This window comes from Mus caroli, chromosome 15, assembly GCF_900094665.2.
Source record: "Mus caroli chromosome 15, CAROLI_EIJ_v1.1, whole genome shotgun sequence".
In the NCBI taxonomy this organism is placed as follows: Eukaryota; Metazoa; Chordata; class Mammalia; order Rodentia; family Muridae; genus Mus; species Mus caroli.
In genome coordinates this window covers 77,574,511-77,596,312 of record NC_034584.1, presented here as the reverse complement: position 1 = coordinate 77,596,312, position 21,802 = coordinate 77,574,511, and the positions used below count along the sequence as shown (strand labels likewise).

The 21,802-nt window shown below is 53.4% G+C and overlaps 2 protein-coding genes across 3 annotated transcripts in view; one reads left to right on the top strand and one right to left on the bottom strand.

Moving 5' to 3' along the window:
- The first annotated feature begins 58 nt into the window (after nt 1-58).
- Ttll12 (tubulin tyrosine ligase like 12) lies at nt 59-19,411 on the top strand. The gene is made up of 14 exons (XM_021183052.2): nt 59-261; nt 3,665-3,834; nt 6,471-6,669; nt 7,732-7,891; nt 7,982-8,115; nt 10,186-10,262; nt 12,508-12,624; nt 12,731-12,925; nt 13,192-13,303; nt 14,351-14,502; nt 14,830-14,911; nt 16,335-16,403; nt 17,154-17,292; nt 18,008-19,411. The coding sequence occupies exons 1-14, from the start codon at nt 100-102 to the stop codon at nt 18,157-18,159; spliced, it is 1,920 nt and encodes a 639-aa protein (XP_021038711.1). The 5' UTR covers nt 59-99; the 3' UTR covers nt 18,160-19,411.
- Nucleotides 19,412-20,898: 1,487 nt separating this feature from the next.
- The window catches only part of Tspo (translocator protein), a 10,713-nt gene continuing 9,809 nt past the window's right edge, over nt 20,899-21,802 (bottom strand). For both annotated transcript variants that reach the window (XM_021183504.1, XM_021183503.1), the window contains exon 4: nt 20,899-21,333. In XM_021183504.1, the coding sequence (XP_021039163.1) occupies nt 21,145-21,333 (189 nt within the window). In that variant the 3' untranslated portion in view covers nt 20,899-21,144. The remainder of the gene's footprint in view (nt 21,334-21,802) is intronic.

Sequence of the window (21,802 nt, the reverse complement as noted above, 5' to 3'; positions counted from 1 at the left end):
CGCGTGCGCACACTTGGAACCTCGCAACCCAGGACGCAGGCGCGTGCGCGCTGTCCGCTTGAATCCTGCGGTGGGCGGCGCCGTGCTCATCCGAGCACTATGGAGATCCAGTCCGGGCCGCAGCCTGGCAGTCCCAGCCGCGCCGAGAGGCTGAACGCGCGACTGCTGGACGAGTTCGTGTCGCTGCACGGCCCCACGCTGCGCGCCTCGGGAGTCCCGGAGCGACTATGGGGCCGCCTTCTGCACAAGCTGGAGCACGAGGTACGAGACGGCATGGGCGGCGGGCAGGCTATGCGGTCGAGTGGGGAGCACAGCTCAGCAGCTCTGAAGGGGAGCCACTTATAAGTTCAGGAGCAGGGTGTATCTGGGAGTCAGAAGGGTACAGGCCGAGAGATGCGCCTGTCCCGCCATCCTACAGGGTCTGGGCCCGCCGAGGATGCGCAGGGACCTGCAAACTGGCATGCGCTTGGCTCGCAGCATCCCAACGCCTCGGCTGATGTGTTAGGAGTAGAACTCGCGACTCCACTTACGGATGAGGAAACTGAGGCTCCGGCGGATGCAGGAGCTCCTGTTAGATTCAAGCTACACCGGCATCATTTCAGTCAGCTCTATGCAGCTCTGCTTAGTCCGTAGAACTCTGTGGAGTTGCTTCCCACGGCGTGAGTAGCAGGTCTCCCTTTGTACACTAAAGAGAATGGAGGCCCTGAGACATGGAGAGGACGCTAAGAGAGGGTTTAGAAGGTCTCCCCCATCTTTTGAGAGAATAGCTCCATCCTTCACCTGAGCTAGGCTTCCACAGGGTGTTCGGCTTCTTCCGTCGGAGAACTGGGTTTGGGTGCTGAAGACAGCAGCTGCTAGGCTGGGCAGAGGGTCTTTTGCGAAGCAAGAGCTTGGTTTCCCTCAGGACACCACCTCCTATCTGAGACCCACTAAGCCTTCAGGTGACTGGGAGAGTCCAAGAACTAGGATTCCCCGGTGCCTCGCAGTGGGGTAGGCTCACCCTCTTTGATCCAGTTCCATACTGTGTATGGGCCAGATATTTCCTGGGTAAGCCTGTACATAGGGCTGTACTGCAGCTCACTATAGCATGCTGGCGGTTGGGAGGCGCCTCCATCCTTAGCCCTGTGGGACAGTAAAAGCCGAGGAGCCATCCTTGTGCTACTGTTACATTGTTGATGGTCCTGGGCAATACCCTGAGGTCAGCCCCAGGGCAAGCAACTGTAGTGACCGGTTTGGTAGGTGGAGTATTTAGTGATTTCTCTACTTCAGTCTGATTATCGGACATTACTACATCGAGGCCCATCTGTCAGTGGTGCCTCCTTACAGAGGGTTACTTACTCCCTGTCACTAGGTTCTCTGCTCACGTGGTGTTAGGCCCTCCTCCGCACTGCTACTTTCTGCAGACTTGCCTTGATCTCAGGCCAGTGCTGAGGTAGAACTGGACCCCCATTTATTAGTGATGATAAGAGGGTACCCAAGATGCTGCAAGGCCTGGGTTTCTTTTTTTGGTTTGTTTGTTTTTGGAATGCCCTGGGATCCCACTCAGGGGCACTCTCCCTGGTCAGGTGACTCCCCACCTAAGCCGTGTCTGATTTGGAAAGCAGGCATGGAGAAACACCAGCACCTGGCTCCCTGAGGGGGTGCAGGAGATAATGACAAGCGACTGCACTCCAGCAATGTCCTGTCCCTTCTCACTTGGGCTGCTGTGGCCTAGTCAGGGACACCCATTGTTTTTTTTCCCCAGGCCCTCCTGAGCCATTCCAGACAAAGCTGAGTCACCACAGTGAGACCTGCCACAAGGCCCAGAGGGAATGCTCAGCAGGACTGCGTTCCTGCCTGCAGAGAGCCACCCTCCCCCACTAAGCAAGCAATCAGCTCTGGTTCCTTAACTTCAGTCGGTTCCACCGAAAAGACTGGGGGGTGTTTTCACCCTCCTTCCCACTTTCAGGAACATTCAGTAGGGTCACCTCCCTAGGGGTTTACAGCTTGACAGGTGGGGGTTGGTCCCTCCATGCCAAAGCAGAGGAACAACCAAGCCAGGCTTCAGGTTGGGCCTGCTTGTCCCCCAGAAGACCTGGGGTGAAAGGCTGGGGGTGTGGAAGCGGGCAATACCTGAGTTGTGGGTAGCAGCCCCCTTCGTTTTAAATGAGAGCAAGCCTGCCCTCACTCAGGGATCATGAAAGAACTTGGCTGAGACTCTGCACTCCTCTGCCTAAGTAAGAGCTTTCCCCAGAGCACCAGCTTTCCCTTATCTTCTGTTTGGCCTGCCAGCCTCCACCCTGGAGTGTGGTAACCTCCCTGCTCCCCACACACATTTTTTTCATAGAATTATCAAGTGCGTGCGTGCGTGAGTTTATGCATTTGTGGAGATCAGAGGACAACGTTCAGGAGTTGGTTCTCTCATTCCACCTTGGGAAACCTGTGACCAAACTTAGGTCGTCAAGCTTGGTGCCAGGGCCGTTGCCTTTACCCCATGAGCCTCTCACCATGCCACCCTCCCCTGTGCCTTTCTTTCCTCCCCACCGGTGGCTATTTCCCTCCACACCCCAGAACTGCAGGCCTGAATCTTTCCCTCTGGATGCTCCTTCCTGGAGGAACCAGGTCTAGTCCTTGCTGAGCTGGAAGTCCCCTGAAGAGCCTCTTTCCTCTGGCCTCACAAAGCTTACCTGTGCCTGAGTAGGTAGGGGGTTGTTGCTGCCCCAGGGTGGGAGAGGTCTCAGGGAGAACTCGCCTGTTTAGTCCCGTGTTATCTGATTCCTGCAGATGTCCTGCAGAGTGGGTGAAGGAACTGAGTCTCAACATGTGTGATACTGGAGCCTGGCTTGGAAGAGCCTTTACTATAGCCCAAGCCCCATTCTATGCCTGACTTTGTATTGGTTAAATGTCCCAGCAACCTCAGACCTTCCTGTAGTACAGATGGGGAAACCAAGTCACAGAGGGTTTGAGTCATGACTTTGCTACCTATATAAGATGTGGCAAATTCAAGATTCAAACCTCACAATTGGGCCTTAGATTCCAGAGGTTTCCCCCCACACTCCCCCCTCTTCTGGCTCGTGACAGGCCTGGGGTCCCTACGGATGAAAACTGGGAGAGCCCGTGGGAGAAGAGAAAGACTTGTTGCTTCTCAGGCTGTCCTTGACTCCTAATCATTCCTGGCCTGGGAGATCCAAGCCCACATTTTACAGTTCCCGGCTGCCCAGAGGGTTGCCCCAGAGGCCACACTTTCTGCTGCACGAGTGTGGTTGTGGGCTGCCTCAGCTGTCCTGGTGTCAGCTGTCCTGGGATAGCTCTAGTAAAAAGGAAGTCAGGGTGCGCCACCCCCACCCTGGACCAACTACCATCCTGAGCCCAAATCCACCTCCAATGCCATAGAGCCACCCTCTGCCTTTGGGCCTCATTTCCCTTGTAAAGCAAGGGCTGTAGACATGATTCTCGAGTGGATACCTTTTCTGCCTTTGCCAACGTGTGGTGTCTTGAGAACAGTGGCCTAGGAGACCCTGGCATAGATTCCGAATGACCCCAGGATGTGCCTAGCGAGGCCTCGGTTCTTCAGTTAGGTGTTGCTAAGAGGCTATTTAGTAACTAGGACTTGCTCCTTGGAGGTGGAGGGCTCGGGAGGGCCGCTCCCTATCCACACCCCTGATTAACTGTGCTTTGGCTGTAGGTTTTCGATGCCGGGGAGATGTTTGGGATAATGCAGGTGGAGGAGGTGGAGGAGGCTGAGGACGAGGACACCAGGGAGGCTCAGAGGAAGCAACCCAACCCTGGGGGTGAGCTGTGCTACAAGGTCATTGTGACCAGTGAGAGCGGCGTCCGGGCTGACGACCCCAACAGGTAGGATCGGGGTCTGGGCATTGGTTTTTAGAGAGGTTTCACCTAGACCCTGTTTCCCTGTGACATGTGTGGCCAATGGTGTCCCCATAGGCTTTGGGGCTGTTTCTAACCTATGCTGTTGACAGACTCATCGGGACCGGGAATTGAACTTGACGCCCCACAAGAGCACATCCCTGTGACTTCACAGTGCTATAGCTCCTGGTTTTGCTAAGGGCGAGCAAACCCAGGGAAGGAAGGACTTGCATGGGGTCAGTAGGCTAAGGATATGGCCGCTGAACCCAGCAAGACCTAACAGAGCCTGGCTTTGCTGAGGACCTTTGTCCCCTGTCCCTGAACCATGCTGACTCAGTCCTAGAGAAGGTTCCCAGGAAGCAGGAAAACCTGAGACCTAGCACAGGCCTGCCTAGTGTTACCCAGAGACTCAGCCCTTCCCATCTCCCAGGGACCTGGGTGGGCCTGTGGTTCTCTCTGCAAGAGGCTTTGTTGAAGCCTAAGGAAGGAACTTCTTGAGTTTCCCTGGCATCCCTGATTCCAAGCTTTTATCTTCCCCTTCCCCAGGCCGAGGAAGCTGTAGGGATCACCCCAACTGAGGGCGTTAACCTATAAGTGACTCAGGCACTGCCCCAGGTGCTTGAGTCTCACTGAGCTCAATGCTGTCCTACACCTCAGCACTCTACGGAGTGGCTGGGGATGGACCCACAAACAAACTGGATAGAACTTCGCTAAGGGAGGCAGGGCTTATCCTGGCTCACGGTGTAAGATACAGCCCATCATGAAGGGTGGGGCTGCGTGCAGGAGGGTCCCCCAGCAAGAGCTTGAAGCAGTCTTTATGACAGGCAGGGGTGGGCACAGGGGGATCCGGTAGCAGGAATAGGAAGTAGTGTTTCCTGCTATGTCTGCAACCTGGAAACCGAACAGTGAGTGTCTCGTTGGTACTCAGCTGGCTCTCTGCACTTTACACAGTCCGGGACCCCCTGACCAGGGAATGCTTCCTCCACAACCAAGATGTGTCTTCCCACATCAGTTAACATAATCAATCCACACAGCCTCTCACAGGCGTGCCATCTCCCAGGTGACTGCGCTGACCCTCACAGAGCACAGGTGTCCTTTTCAGTCCCTTCTACCCTAAGGACTTTGTCCCTCTGAGTTATTCACATTTGCCAGGCCCTGGAAGTTCTCAGTCCTCTTGACCCCACACCTAGGCCTGGGTATGAGTATTTATTGTCATACTTCATGGTCACCCTCGGGGGTATGACTTTGTGTCACACGCTGCGTTGTGCAGGAATAAACCTGCCTTTCCTTCAGGATATGCAAACAGACAAGGAAAATAAGAGCATTGTGATAAATTCCTGAACTTGACCTCGATGAATGAGGTCAAGGGGCTATGTGCTCAGGGAAGGGGCTGCCTTGTCCCTTGGACACCTGTATATGTATGGGTCCCCCTAATTCAGCAAAGCTTGCTGGGGCCAGGAGTAGAAGGACAGGCTCTGGGAGCTGGAGAGATGGCTCAGCGATAAAGGGCACTGACTGCTCTTCCAAAGGTCTTAAGTTCAAATCCCAGCAACCACATGGTGGCTCACAACCATCCTTAATGAGATCTGATCCCCTCTTCTGGGGTTTCTGAAGACAGCTACAGTGTACTTACAAATAATAAATAAATAAATCTTTGGGCCAGAGTGAGTTGGGCTGGAGAAAGAAGAAAAAGTGTCTGAAGACAGCTGCAGTACTTACGTATAATAAATAAAATAAATCTTTAAAAAAATAAAAATAAAAGGACAGGCCCGGCCCCTCTCATAGGAAGTTCTTGGTGCTTTTAGGTCCTAGGGTACGTGTGCATGACTGTGTGTGTTGTGCTTCAGTTCTGTCACTTGCCTGCTGGTATCACAGGTGCTACTAGTCTGTAGAGCCTTCAAGTGGTGAATGCCTGCCACTGCTAAGTCTGCAGTGGCAGAGTGGCAGCAGGAGCCTTCGCCCTGTACCGGCAGTCAGTGTGACCACATTTGCTCCACGTGGTGCTCATGTCCGCCTTGGGGTGGGCAGTGGGGACTCCCATTGTTCTGCTCTAGAGCTTAGAGAGAGCCACACTGAGGGGGGCAGAGTAGTGGCCTTGGGCTGGAGCTCCATGACTGAGGTGCTGGGGAGGGCAAGTCTCAGAGGGGTTGTGTCAGAGCCTGTGTCTTCCTTCCCCTCTGTTCCTTTTCCTCTTGCCTTTCCTTTTTTTTGGTTTTTCGAGACAGGGTTTCTCTGTGTAGCCCTGGGTGTCCTGGAACTCACTCTGTAGACCAGGCTGGCCTCAAACTCAGAAATCCGCCTGCCTCTGCCTCCCAAGTGCTGGGATTAAAGATGTGCATCACCACTGCCCAGCTCCCCTCTCCGTTCTTGCCCTGACTGCTTAGTGCAGTGGTTCTCAAAACCTGTGAATCTGGACTCTTTTGGGGCAGGGGGAGGGGGTTGAATTAACATATATTTACATCCCAATTCATGACAGTAGCAAAATTACAGGTATGAAGTAGTAATAACGAAACAGTTTTATGGTTGTGGTCACCACGAAGTGAGGGACTGGATTAAAGGGTCACCGCAGTGTTGGGAAGGTTGAGAACCGCTGGCAGTGGCTCACGGGTAGCTTGTGCCTGCAGCATCTTCCTCATCGACCATGCCTGGACGTGCCGTGTGGAGCATGCACGCAAACAGCTGCAGCAGGTACCTGGACTCCTGCACCGGATGGCCAACCTCATGGGCATCGAGTTCCATGGGGAAGTGCCCAGCCCAGAGGTTGTGGCCCTAGTGCTGGAGGAGATGTGGAAATTCAACCAGACCTATCAGCTGGCCCACGGGGTGAGTAGACTCACTTTCTCTCAGTGCTGGTAGAAGCCCACTTGGTCCCTGTGCCTTTATCAGATGTATGTTACCAGCTGGACATGGTGGCGCACGCCTTTAATCTCAGCACTTGAGGCAGAGGCAGGTAGATCTCTGAATCTAAGGCTAACCTGGTCTACAAAGTAAATTCCAGGACAGCCAAGGCTACACAGAGACTGTCTTCTAAAAAAATAAAAAGGATATTACCAACAATAACACCAGCTAGTGTGGTGGCACGCCCCTTGAATCCCAGCATTTAACAGGTAGAGACAGGTGGGTCTTTGAGTTTGGGACCAGCCTGTTCTACAAAGCGAGTTCCAGGACAGCTAAGGCTGTTACATAGAGAAACCCTGTCTCAAAAACCAAAATAATAAAAATACCGATCAAAACAATAAAGTTATAACCAGTCGTGGAGGTCACCCCTTTAATCTCAGTACTCAGGAGGAAGAGGCTGGTAGATCTCTGAGTTCAAGGCTAACTTAGAATCTAGCTAGTTTTAACCCAGCCAGGACTACATACAAGACCTTATCTTAGTACCTGGGACCAACCAACCAAGGCCGGGGAGCAAGGTACCTACTCTGCCTTTGTTCTTATGGGATACAAGCCTCCCTAAGACCTCTAATCCCAGGCACCAGTGACTCAGCTGCCCCTTCCAAACATGTTGCCCTCTGTGGTTCTCGCCACCCTTGAGAGAAGACAGCAGATTGCTTTGATTCACCTTCAGGCCTTCCCCGCCCCCCACCCCCCACCCCCACCCCCACCCCTCTGCCAAGCTTCTAGGCTCCTTCCCTCTAGACTCTAGCCCCTGGCCACTCTCAGTGCTCATTTCTTCTGGGCTAGCTCCTTGAGCCTCCCTACCTCAGCATACCAAAAGTATGCCACCTAGGGCCTTATTTCCACAGGCCCGGGATGGTTATTAGGATTGGGGGAACCTCCATGCTCAGCAGTGGGCAGAGATGAGCAGTGGTTGTTAGGTACATATCCGAGAGACACGGCAGGTGGATGGACACATGGCTGAACATTGCTGTATTCTTCCCACAGACAGCCGAAGAGAAGGTACCAGTGTGGTACATCATGGATGAGTTTGGCTCAAGGATCCAGCACTCAGACATGCCCAGCTTCGCCACTGCTCCCTTCTTCTACATGCCCCAGCAGGTGGCATACACGCTGCTGTGGCCCCTAAGGGACCTAGACACAGGCGGTAAGTCGGGTGCCTTGCATACCCCCAGAGGATGGGCCGTGGGAGGGCCTTCCATCACCCCCACTGATGGGCATGCGTGTCTTGGTGCAGAGGAGGTGACCCGGGACTTTGCCTACGGAGAGGCAGACCCTCTGATCCGGAAATGCATGCTGCTGCCCTGGGCCCCCGCCGACATGCTGGACCTCAGCTTCTCTACTCCTGAGCCTCCTGCCAAGTACTACCAGGTGTGGCCCTGTGCCTGCAACCTTGGGCCTAGCGTTTGGTGGTTTTTGGAATGTTCTCTATCCATTTACCAAGTGTTAAGTGTCAGCTGAATTCCAGGCTCCAGGCTAGCTACTCTGGGATGGAGGAGGCTTACTGTGCACCAGCTCCTGTAGCCACACAGGGTGGGTGGCTGTCTTGGTCTAGATCCCAGGTGGTCTGGGTTTGGGAAGAAGAGGTCTGTGCAGTTAGATCTGGCTGTCTACACTACTCTCTCTCTTCTAATGGTGCTCCCTCATAGGGGACAAGAAGACACTAATTGTTCCTTGGTGTCTGTGGGATGGGTTATAAGGCTGAATGGATACTAAAATCTGTGGGTACTCAGGTTTCTCATGTAAAACTTACCAGCACTGCCTCAGTATCCCTCATCTTCCCTGGATCATTTATAATTCTCTGTACAGTGGAGGGGTGCTGTAGACAGTCATGTGATTTGGGAACAGTGACAAGCACACATTCCCTACAGAGGACTTCCCCCCACACACCCCTCCACAAAACACTTGTGACCTACTACTGTTGGTTGACTCTGAAGTAGTAGAGCCTGAGCCTCTGAGGGCCGACCATATTGTACATTGTACAGCACAGCAGGCCATCAGGGAGTCCTCGCTGTCACCTGGAAGCCTGTAGGTCAGGACCCTGCAGATTCACTCAGAAGTGCCTGCTGTGATGAGTTCACACAAAGGCCTGATACCAATCAAGAGGACAGCCTCTAACATCTAGAGAGATTACGTAGTGGTACAAGCATTGACTGCAACCGCAAAAGAGTTCCCAGCACCCACGTCAGGTGGTTCACAACCATTCATGGTATCCAGCACCCTCTCTGGCCCCCGTGGGCATCGCACCCATGTTTCCAAATGCACATGCAGGTAAACACTCGACACATAAATATAAGTCTTTAAGGGGTGGGAATGAAACCAGGCCCCTTCAAGAAAGGACCGCCTCCCTTATCCTCAAGTCCGTACACACAGGAGCCTATGCCTGGCACCTCATAGATGGGCTGTTCTATATTCACAGTTGTGTTGATGGTAAGCACACTGGGGTGAAAGAAGTAGAGATCAAAACCAAGGGTCTGCAGTGACTCGGCAGAGGCTGCACACCTCACCCTACTGTGTTTGAGTCTACCCTGGCATTGCAGACTTCTGATGCCCACTGAGTTGTGGAAGGTTGTAGATGGGTTAGACAAGTTGATGTGGGTGGTAGTGGAAGTTCTGCAAATTACAAGAGACAGACAATCCTTACCTGAAACCTGTTGGCACAGGATCATGGGTCCAGGCTGTGATCTGGCCTTGGGGTGACCTGTGCTGGTAAGAAATTGCTCTAGCAGCTTTGGACAGTAAATATTTATTGCCTCCCACAGTTTTGGATGGGGGCAGGAACTGGAGACAGTGCTCAGCAAGTGGTTCTGGTTGAGGGTTTCCTGGGCACATAGACTCCCCCAAAGCTGAGGAGCCAGAGCCTTCCTGATGCTGAGGTGTTCGTATGTAGCACTCAGGGGAGAGGACTCAGCGTCTCCACACAGGTGCCTCTCTGTGGGCTTCTGAGTGTTCCTGAGACATGGCAGCTGGCTTTTATTTGAGCCAGTGATCCAGGAGCAAGCCAGAGGGAGCCTGTGATCTGGGCTCAGATCTCGCTTCCTCTCTGCTGCTCATTTAGAAATAGCTCCTTGGGTCCTGGATGAACTACACTCTGCTTTTCAAGGGAGTGTCAGAGTGTGGACATGTTTTAAACTGTTAACCAGCTTAGGCCAGGAACAGCCCTCAGGGGCTCCCCTCAGACCAAGCAGCTCCTCCCAGCACAAATTTGGCACCCCTTGCCACCTGTGTCTGGAAGAATGAGAACAATGTGGGTCTTGTTCTTTGCCCAGCCTGGATTCTTAGGGATTTGAGAGGCCTGAGTCCAGAGCATCAAGTCAGGTAGCCCTGGGCTGCCTCTGAGAGAGGCAAGGATGTGAGGGGTGGGGCCTGGCACACAGTGGAGAAGCTCACGATCATGTGCTTCCTTCATTGAGGTCTGTTTCCGCCTCTCTCCGATTCTAGGCCATTTTGGAGGAGAACAAGGAGAAACTGCCGCTCGCCATTAGCCCAGTGGCACGTCCCCAGGGCCACGTCTTCAGGTACATAGCCCTGTTCTCTGCTGTCACTGAGATTTGACTTCTATGACTGCCATTCCCAGGTCCCAGAACAAGACTTTTCTGGTCAGTGGCTATGTCCTGGAGTCTTGGAACCTAGCCGTGCTGGCAATGGTACCAGAGCACTTCGAATCACAGAGGACTGTGAGAAAGCAGGCAAGACTGCCTGCAGGAGGCGGCTGTTAAACTTGCCCTGGAAAATTAGAAACAGCCAGGCTCAGTGTCATTCCTATAATCTCAATATGAGAGATGGAGGCAGGGAGGTTACCACAAGTTCTTAGCCATCCTGGGCTACAGAGTGAGACCCTATCTCAATAAAGGAAAAGGGCATCTATATTGCCAGGAAAACCAGTCCCAGGAGTCTGAGGGTATAGGCAGTGATGGGGGAAAGGCACGGCTCTACCTCCATGCCACGGGGCCTGAATACAAAGCCACATCCTACCCAGTGCTGAGCAGGGCTTCTGCCTTTCCAGGAGCCCTCCCTACACACCCTCAGGTGCCATATCTATGGCTACTCAAACTTGGTACAACTAGAATTGGGCTGTGTGCTCCATTCCATCCAGGTCCACCAGGTCCTGGGGTCTGCCTCCCTACTGGGTCCTCCTCTTGCCTGAAGCCAGACCCTAGCCAAGCAAAGGGTGTGTCCTGAGACACAGATTTGACTGCACACTCCACTCCCACACACACCTCTATTCCCTCTAGAACGGACTAGTTAGAGGCCCAGTAAGTCCTGGTTGCAGCCGTGGTTCACACTCACTTTAGACTCAGGCAAGTTAACGGCCCAGTGCCAGCCCCATCCCAGCAGGCTAGGCCTCCCTTTGAGCCCTCACACTGCAGCATCCTCCCAAGCTGCCACCTACCTCACCTTTATGCCCTGAGTCCTCTTTGCTTCCCACTAAGTACAGCCACCTCTAAGCCCTGTCCTCACTTCTGTGCTGACTTTGAAGTATGACCTAAGACCTGTCCCAGGTCACAGGAGCCCTGCAGATTCAGGAGAGTCCTCTGGGGGGGGGGGGGGCACTAGCTCACCTCATAGGCTAAGATCAAGCAGGATTGGGAGGTTGCTGATGTCAGCAGTTTTAAGCCTCTTATTGGAGAATGAAATAAAAGGGCCAGCGAGATGGCTCAGCCAGTAAAGGCGCCTGCCACCATGCCTGACAACCTAAACTCGATTCCTAGGACTTGCATGATAGAGGGAGAGAACCAACTGCCTCCCACAAGTTGTCTTCTGATCTCTGTGCACACACGCACACATACACACAAATGAATGTAAGAAAGAAAGTTCACACAGATCGTAGAGTAGCAGGGAAATTTATTGAAAACAAAGAGTCAGTAGAGATTAGAAAGGAATGGCCACAGACTAGAGATACTTGTGTCCCAGTTACTGTCTGGGGTTTCCTTGTCAGGGTTCAAGAGAAAGTTAGTTCCTCGGGGTATAACTTAGGTGGTCTTGTTGATGATGATGTTGTCGTTTGAGACAACAACGTTGTCTACAGAGAGATAGGGTTTCTCTCTGTAGCCCTGGCTATTCGGGAACTTGCTCCATAGACCAGGCTGGCCTTGTATTAGAGGCACACCTGCCTCTGCCTCTCTAGTGCTGGGATGAAGGCCAGCACCACTACAGCTGGCTTCTCCGTTTTCCCTTCAATCACTGCGAGTGTCTATTCCCATAATGCATCTGACCTTGATCAGATCTGTTGCCAATTATGCAGGAATGTAAGATGGTAAATAAAGGAAGGATTCTCCCTAAAAGTCCTCTTGGGGACAGGTATGGCTTATTGCCATTGCACCCTAAGCCAGTTCAGGCCAGACTGACCCTCCTCCAGGATGTAGTTTTGAATAGAAACTGTGTGAGTTTGGTGTCATTACGGGGAGGAGAAATTTGCCTCATTGTTTGTTGTTCAGAGTGGAGTATGTGTAGGCCAAGCCAAGCGGAGTCCCAGATACTAAGCTCTCCCTATGCTTGTCTGACTCCTACCCATCCGTTCTCATATGAGAAACCAGCATCTACCGAACATCTAAGCCATCCTGCCGTCCTGATGACAGATGTGAGGCAAGCTCTGTGGTCCCAGCTCCTATAGGGAACCTGGGAATATGAATGTCTTCCTACAGCTGGGCAGAGGAGATGGGTCTAGGCTCAGACTGCCAACACCAAGTATTCCTTGGGGCTTGCAAACACAGGAGAGGGGTGCCCGCAATTGGGCCGCTGCTCACTCCAGTCTCTCCACAGAGTCCATTGCGACGTGCAGCAGGTGCTTGGCCACCTCACTCACCCTCGCTTCACCTTCACTGATAGCGAGGCTGACGCCGACATCTTCTTCCACTTCTCACACTTCAAGGACTACATGTAGGTACCTCGAAACCCCGTACCGCATACCCAGTGCCTCTGATGACTGCCACCCTCCCCGGGATGCTAAGATGACCTCTCTGGCCATACCTGTCTCCACCCATAGGAAACTCAGCCAAGAGAGCCCACAGGTGCTACTCAACCAGTTCCCCTGTGAGAACCTGCTGACTGTTAAGGACTGTCTGGCCTCCATCGCTCGCCGGGCTGGGGGTCCTGAGGGTCCCCCCTGGCTACCCCGAACCTTCAACCTGCGCACTGAGCTGCCCCAGTTTATCAGCTATTTCCAGCACCGGGAGAGACGGTAAGTCCCCTAGGCTTCAGGCAGGGCGAATAGATACTGCTGGTCAGTTCCATTATAGTGCTGCAGCTCTGTCCCCATCCTTAACCCTTGCCCAGCCTGCTCCTTAGCTGAGCACCTACCAGCTTCTCTTGTTGCTAGCTCCACCCTGTAACCTTCCTTAGGTTCCATTACACTCCTAACCCAAAGACACGGGCTGGCCAGTCTACCTCTAGAACCTCAGGACACATTGTCTGAAAGGCAGGTATGGCTCAATTGTCTTCCCGTAGGGGTGAAGACAACCACTGGATATGCAAGCCCTGGAACCTGGCCCGCAGCCTGGACACTCACGTCACCAACAACCTCCACAGTATCATTCGGCACCGAGAGAGCACCCCCAAGGTAAGCACACAGCTCCCCAACCCAGCTGCTCCAGATACAGGCAGAGACTCCAAGGAGAGTCGACTGTGACTCGGGGTCACTCAGCTTGTGGAGATCAAGTCATAGCACGCAGCACACCGCTCCCCGCCCATGGAACCCCCAGGTCTGTGGAAGTGATCCTACAGAGGCAGGGCTTCCTGTGGCTGTTTAAGAAGCTGTGTGTGTCAGATTCTCCTCAGCCGTGGCTACAGTGCGGGTTACACATTCATGGCACGAGCTGAAGGAAGTAAACTTTGAGGGCTGTCAGTCATGGTTGGGGACTTGAGACAGCAGGAGGGAGTGGATGGAACTATTGCTGAGAGTCCCTCCTTTTAAAACTTGAAAACTAGGGCCCAGGAGAGAGCTCAGCGGGTAAAGAAAGTGATCGCTTTGCAAGCATGAGAACTGGAATTCTGTCCCATACCCACGTAAAGGGGGGTGAGGGGAGCCAAGCATGGCCAGTCTAGCCTGCTTGTCACACCCCAGGCCAGTGAGAGACCCTGGCTTTAAGAAAGCTTCGTGGCTAACGCCTGAGGAACGGCACTCAAAGGCGGCTCTGGCTTACATGTGTGTGCATCCCCACATGCTGAGGCTTGATGGCATGCTTTTCCTTTAACTAGAAAGGGTAGGGATTGGAGGGATGGATCATCGGGGTTAAGAACTCTTGGTGTTCCAGCCGAGGACTCAGGTCCTGTTCTCAGCATCCACATGTTGGCTCACAGCTGTCTGTAACACTCTCTGTGGCCTCTGCGTGCCTGTGAACGAAGACAAGCACTCTTACATATAAATAAATCTTTTTAAAGTACAAAATTGGGGTGAGCATAAAGAATCTGCCCTGCCCTAGCTAGAGTCTGAAGTGCAGGAGGAGGAGGGAGCAGCCACAGGTGGCTGGGATGATGTCACATGTGGAGTCCTTTTGCGGACATAGGTGAAGCCATCAGGGGTCTCGCTCGGCTTGCAGGAGCTCCCGGGTGCTCTGTCCTGCCGGGTGAGCTGGGATCTGCTGGCAAGTCCCCATCTGTCCTCCAGGTTGTGTCCAAGTACATCGAAAGTCCCGTCTTGTTCCTCCGAGAAGATGTGGGGAACGTCAAGTTTGACATCCGCTACATCGTGCTGCTGCGCTCAGTGAGGCCGCTGAGGTTGTTTGCATACGATGTGTTTTGGCTACGCTTCTCCAATCGGTGAGTGGGTCAGGTGGGGGCTGAGTGAGGGCTAGACAGGGCAACCCCTCCTTCCCTGTGGGGCATCCCCCACCACATCACAGAGCCTGCGGCTTCTCAAGTGTTCAGTTACGTCATTGCTGTAGTGAATGTGACACTCCTGTATATCAGCAAAGAATCATGATGACGTACTGTGGCTTACAGAGTATCTCCACAGTGCATCACTTGTCTTCACTCGCAATTCAGGCTGAGGGGCTGCCCCAGTCTACAAACCAGGGGCGCAATGTACCCCAGCCCCAGCAATGTGTGGCTTGGGAGCCCATGCTTGTCTGTCCTCTTGTCTCTCAGGCCCTTTGCCCTCGATGACCTAGACGACTATGAGAAGCATTTCACTGTCATGAACTATGACCCGGATGTGGTGCTGAAGCAGGTAGGGCCTGGTGGGGCCCAAGGGCAAGGTTCTGGCCATCACAGTCGGGTTTTGTGTTCCCTCAGGAAGTGTAGTGCCCAAGGAGCTAAGGGGCTCCCAGTGTTGACAATGGAGAGGAAGGATTCCCTGGCCCCAAGACGAGTGTGTGGAATGAGGTCTCTATAGGGGGCACTGCCACTACTGCCACGGGAGTACAGTGAGATCTGCATGCCAGGGCTAAAGGCAACAAGGCTGACATCAGGCCAGCAGTGCATCTAGGACAATAGGGTGCAAGCCCCAGGTCCTAACTCTGGGCGTGGGTTGGAAAGGGGCGCCAGGCTGTTAGATTTGTTACATCAAAGTCCTGGCTAAGGAGTGTAAGCCCCTAACACCTGACCCTGTCTGACAGGAGACCAGGAGAGCCCCATGCTGTCTCCTATCACCCGCCTTCCTAAAATGTGTGATTTTTTTTTGTTTTTCCTCTGTGGGCACACTCTAGTTCTTTTTTTTTTTTTTTTTAATTTATTTTCGGTTATTTTTTTTTTCAACATTTTTGAGACGTGGGCTCATGGGACCCAGGCTAGCCTTGAACTCCCAGCTCTCCTGCCTCAGCCTCACAAGTGGATACTGAATGCAGAGGCTGGTGGACCTCATAACAACCCGTTTCCCATGGCTAACAGCTCTCTGAGGTGCCTCTCTGTGCCCTGCCCAAGCATCTTCTAAGTAGGTTTGTGAGAAAGGAGCTACGACAGCAGAGTGGCTGTGCTGACCCAGTTTCCCCGTGGGGCTAAGTGGCCCTGTTGCTTCTTGGTCCTCTTACTTTTGATTGGATTGAAAGCCAGGACCCAGATTACCCCCTGAGGCCCCTGGCATGGTTGGAGGGCAGCCCAAGGACGCTGAGTTCTTTTCTTCTGCCTGGTGATCGTGTTACCTGAGAAGCCCCTTGGTGCAGGAACTCGTGTCCCATGGGACATGCACACGGGGGACCTCTGCAGGGGCCTGTGCTGGCTTATCATTCTCGGGGAGAAATCTCAGCTTCCTTATTCAGATGTTTTGGTAAAATCTTTGTCCAGGGATCTTGTCCTGGGTTGCCTGTGGGGGCCCCTCCAGAGTGGGTCTGAGCTCTGCTGCCAGTGGGCTGTGCTGAGCTAGGCATGGTGGCTGTGCCTGAAAACCTCCTGATCTCTGAACCTTAAGTTCCCAGCTTGAGCCTTGCAGCAGCCCAGCAGTCAGTAGGCTGAGCAGGGAGCGCTACTCTTTTCATAGAAGGGAAAACTGAGGCTCGGAATGGTGAGTCGGCCTGCCTAGAGCCTAACCTTGGTCTCCTAGCCTCCTGAGTACCCTGAGGGCCAGAGCTGGACTGAATCCTGTACTATGGGATTAAATGTCCTGCTTTATTCTAGAGGCAGTTGTTGCCACGGTAACTGGCTCTCATCTATTGCAGGTGCACTATAATGAGTTCATCCCCCAGTTTGAGAAGCAGTACCCAGAGTTTCCCTGGAGTGATGTTCAGGTGAGTCTTGGGCTCTGCCAGGTTGGGGCTGTGAAAGCCACGCCCTTCCTTTATAGGCAGGGCGGGGTCATCTTCCTGCTGAGACAGGCAGAGTTGTCTGGGCTCAGGCCATCCTCTCCCATGCACTCTGGACCTGTGTGTGGCAGTTCTGGGAACTCTTTAGAATATTCTTAAGAGGAAGGGAAGAGCCCGGCGGTGGTAACGCATGCCTTTAATCCCAGCACTTGGGAGCCAGAGGCAGGCAGATTTCTGAGTTTGAGGCCAGCCTGGTCTACAAAGTGAGTTTCAGGACAGCCAGGGCTACACAGAGAAACCCTGTCTAGGAAAAAAAAAAAAAAAAAAGAGGAAGGGAAGAAATTTGTAGCATCCTGAGGTAGCCTAAGAGCAGTAGGCTCCAACAACTCCAGGAATCCAATCTCATTGGTACCAGGGCTGGGAGGGTGCTGTTCTTAGGACAGAGAATTGGCAGATTTGCTGGAGGTTAGAGTCCTGCACTGGGGCATGGCTTAGTGATGGGTATTTAGCTAGAATGCTTGAAGCACTGGGCTCCTTCCTTACTACAAAGCAGAAATGGACCCCAGGAGGGTGAGGACAGGCTGACATGGCCATCTGGCCAAGCCTCAAGACAAAGGATGTAGGAGGGATGATCTGGTCCGTCTTCAGGACAGGGTTCAGGCAAGGATAGTGGGCCTTGTTAGTCCCAAAGTCAGAGTCGAGAACACTGTGTGACAGAGCATTGCTTGTCCCTAGGCTGAGATCTTCAAGGCCTTCACGGAGCTGTTCCAAGTGGCATGTGCCAAGCCACCACCCATGGGCCTCTGTGACTACCCCTCATCCCGGGCCATGTATGCTATTGACCTCATGCTCAACTGGGACAACCACCCAGATGGTAAGGGGACTCTCCACACCAGAACCGCCTACCCGGGCCACCTGGGCCCACACCAGCAGCACCTGGGACAGCCCTGGCTGCGGTAGGATTTTGATGTGGCATGGTTTGGTTTGGTTTGGTTTGGTTGTTTTATGTATTTGAGAGTTCAGTATGTGTGTGCGTAGAGGACCCAGGACCCCCTAGAACTGGAGTTAGGAATGGTTATAAGCCGCCTTGTGGATTCTAGGAACTCAATCCAGGCCCTCTGCAAAGACAGCAAGTGCCTTTAACTACTGAACTCTCTCTCTAGCACACGAATATCATTTCACTGGATAATTAGCCAGGTGGTCCAGGTTGGGTATCCTGGCCTGATCCCTGAAGGAAACACCTGCATCAGTTCAGGGGGAAAGGCAGCCAACTGGGGCCAGGAGAACTCACGGGACTGGAGAGCTGGAGCCACCCTGCCAGCCCTGCATGCCACTCCCTCTGACCAAACTGGCCATCGAAGCCTGAAGCAATGTGCCCTCGTAGCCCCAGGGGTAGGGGTAGCTTCAGCCTTTCTTTGGGGAGCAGGTCTCAAGCTAGGGAATGTACGTTCTAGATCACACCCTGTGCACACACACTGGGAATTAGGGCCTAAGTCTGTACCCATCACAGTCCCAGCCTGTCCTCCCAAGACAGATGTGTGCCCCAACCCTGCTACCACAGAGCCTTCCCAACTCTGGTTCATCATCAGGAAAGCGGGTGATGCAGCCCCAGATCCTGGAGGTGAACTTCAACCCCGACTGTGAGCGAGCCTGCAGATACCACCCCTCATTCTTCAATGATGTCTTCAGCACTTTGTTTCTGGACGAGACCGACAACTGCCATGTCACCCGCATCATCTAGGTGCCCAGAGTCTGTCTGTTCTCGTAGCCAGTTCCAGCCGGTTCCAGCCTCTGCTCACAGAACGGCCTTTGCAGTCCCAGGCTTCTTCCTCCCTCCCTCTCTCCCCTCCTTCCTTCCTCAGCCAGAGCCTTGGCCTAAGTTAGGCTCAACCCTCCTAAGCCGTGTTCCTGCTCCATATGTGGGATATCAGGTCCATGTGTGGCAGAGCTAGACAGTGAGTGGTGTCCCAAGGGCTGGGCTCTGACCCAGCACTCTCTGTACCTCTTAACGCCCTCTCTTCTCTGAAGAGTCTGCAGCTCAGCCAAGGGGTTTTCTCCTGGCATCCAGAAAGTTCGCAGACCAAGAAATGTTCTGCAGAAACAGGGTTCCACGGGGGAAGTGTTTGGGGACCCCGTATCCACAAGGGCCAGGGAGTACTCAGAATCTCTGCCCTCCTGTCCCATGGCTGCTGCAAGCAGGGTACGGGAACCCTGTGTTGCACCCACAGGCCCCAGAACAGCCAAGGGGAAACATTTGCCAACCCGGCCTTATGCCTCGGCATCCTCCGCCAGAGCTTTCACCAGCAGACTTCTCAGCCATGCCTGCCCAGGGTGTTTCCCTTCTGGGAAGCTGGGCTGTGCAGAGTCCCATGGTCTCTGCATGCTGGTACCTCACCAAGTCCCACTGTGCTCTTGTGGTAGACAGGGTGCTAGGTTCCTCTAGGGCTGTGACATTTCACGGCAGAATCCAAGCAGGGGTGACTGTGGAAATGCCAGAGCGGCTAAGATGGCTCTGGAGAGAACTTCATGTGGGAATCAGGCTGCCTCTTGCCAAGGTTCAGAGTCCCAGTGTTAAGGTTTTGGGTTTGTTTTTCCTTCAACCTGCAGGAAAGACAATGTTACATGGAGTTCCTAATTTTGTTGCTGGAATTTGAAGTCAGCCACCATTGCTTCTGTAACTGCTGGGCGCTGGGATCCTGCCCCCAGGAAGTTAGAGTGGGCAGGAGCTCCTTCCAGATGTCCTACTGTTCGGGTGGGACACTGTGGTGGCTGTTGTACTTGTGAAGGTAAAAGTGACCCTCTCTTAGCATGACTGGACATAGTTCTTCCTGCTCATCTCTGGGCATGTAGGCCACCTGTTAGGGAGCCTGCCCCCATCTGTGTTGGGTCCAGCCACCATCAGGGTCAGGGTAGAGACACTTGTGGTGGTCCCACCCCTGGAAAGCTGCTGGTATCTGCCCTTTTATACTGCAATAAAATACGCCTTCTTTTCACCTGGTCTTTTCTCTTTGGGGCCCTAGAGGCACAGGCCTGGACTGGCAGGGCAGCTGTGTTCCTCCAAGGTTGCAAGCAGACCCAACATGTCACCATGTGTGCTTTGAGAAATGAGAAGGAAAAGAAAGACCTCCGAGCTCCCTAAGGCAGTTTAGCTTCCTAGTTAAGAGTCCCAGTTCCAAGCTGGAGAAGAGATCTGACCTGACCTGTCCACACTACCAACCCAAGGGGACTTTGGGGGTCACAGGGTCTGAGGCTTGGTCCCACCTGGTGGCCTTGAGAAATAGCATTCTCTATGTTACCTACTTGTTCTGGAGTGGGGATGAGAGGCCATAATTCATGAGGTAGTTAAGAGGCTCTGGGGGGCTGACAGAGGACCAGCAAGACAGCTCACCGAGTAAAATGCCTGCTGCCAAGCCTGAAGACCTCCCTGGGAACTACAGGAAAGAGAACCAACTCCCAGGGGTTGTCCTCTGACCTCCATGTGCACACACCATGGGACATGTGACTGGACAGGCATGTACACACAAAAATATAATTGAAAAGTGTTCTAAAGAAGTCAGGTACTTCACATGCACCAGCTGGCCCAGCATCAGGCTTGGCCATCGGCCAGTTGTAGAGACAGTGGTTATACCGCTGACAAATCCTCCTGGTATTCATCTACACCCTCGTTGCTCTCTCCATTTAAGGGGTCACCAAAGGCCAGCACATGCCTAAGGGGGGCGTGTGCAGCAGGCTGGAGAGCCTAGGTAGCCACAGCGGTGTTGCTGAAGAAGGAAGTAGGCAGCTGAGCTCTGCAGGCCCTGGCCTGGCCTCCTGGGAGATACCAGTGGCTGACCACAAACTCAAGTGTTTAACAGCATCCTCTAATCCTAAATCAACATGGCTCCCATGCTGACAGTTGGCCACCCAGCTCCTCTGTAGCCAGTTGGCTGGGGACATCGGGGGTAAAAGTTTAAGGCCTGTGCTGTGGGAATAAGCACAAGCCAGAGACCGGTCTAAACCAGCAGGCCAAGTGCCCTTCTCATTAAAGGCTGCAGAAAGCCACTGTATGAGCTGGTGACAGCATAGAAGAGAAGGTGCCTCCAGTGGTGGGCAAGAGAAGCACATTTGTAGGTGGCATGTGACCCCCCATTTCAGCAGAACACTGGGGAGTTGCTGGAGCGCTATGAAGAGCACTGACAAGAAGCCCTTCCCAAGTCTTGGGTGCATTACCCATCAAAGTGTCCAACATGGCTGCCTGTGATACCTGATGGGTCATTTGTGCCCTGTAGGGACAACATATACCCATGAGGCCTATGGAAGCAGGCTGAGGCAGGTGCTGGAACTTAACACCCTCTTCCTGCCAGTTGGGTCACCCGAGATGGAGAACCTGGGTGATACCAGCCCAGACAGGTCCAGCCTCAGCAGCAGAGCCATCCTGCTTAGCCGCCACCCACCATCTGCCTGTCCAACAGGCCAGATGTCCCACTAAGTACAGAGTCTGTTACACATGAAGTTAGAGACTTTATTTAGCTTTAAAAGCCCCATGCTCTAAGGGCATGCCTGGAGCAGTGCAGAAAGGCAGGTATAACTGTGCCTGCAGGAGACTCAGCACTGACCATGCTAACCTACCTGGTGGCTTCCTGGGCTAAGACCAGGTAGACCAGCAGGCCCAATGGTCATGAAAGCATAATGGCTGCCACCTGTGGTGCCTGGCTGGCAGGACTACATTCCTGATGGCTGGGTGCCTTCACTCTGCGAGCCGGGAGCCCCCTCGACGGCCAGAGTTATCACGCCATACATAGTAATTGAGCACGGTGGCAAAAGCCAGCCAGCCCAGGTAAGGGTACAGCAAGCGGGCAGCCGGTGGGCTCACTCGGTGCCAAGCCAGGGTTGTGGCAGTCGCCACCCCACTGACAAGCAGGAGATCAGCCAAGGCCTGCAAAGACAGAAGATGGAAAGACTAAGGCCATGCATGCCAAGTCTAGAAGCCTCACTTAGCCCTGCTGAACCTTAGGGTCTGATGCCTGATGCCCGCCTCTGTTCTCAGCTTCAGTTTCCTTGGCTGCAAATCCCTGCCTGAGAGTACCAAGTGTGATAGCCCCAAGAGGGCACAGCATATCCAGGAGGGGAGCAGCATCTGAAAGGCCTCTGACCTGCAGATACAACATTGTAAAGTGCTGACCCAGGAGACCAGTGTAGGGGCCAGACTGCTACTGGTATGGTATACCCACAGTGGCTTAGCCAAAGCTTTTTTTTAAAAAAAAAAAAAAAAAAGCAGGTCTCACTGTGTAGCCTTAGCTGATTTTGAACTAGCTTTGTAGACCAGGCTGTCAGACTTATAGCAATCCTCCTGCCTCTGCTGGCACTACAGGCCAGATCTGAACAAGAACTGGTTTTTTTTTTTT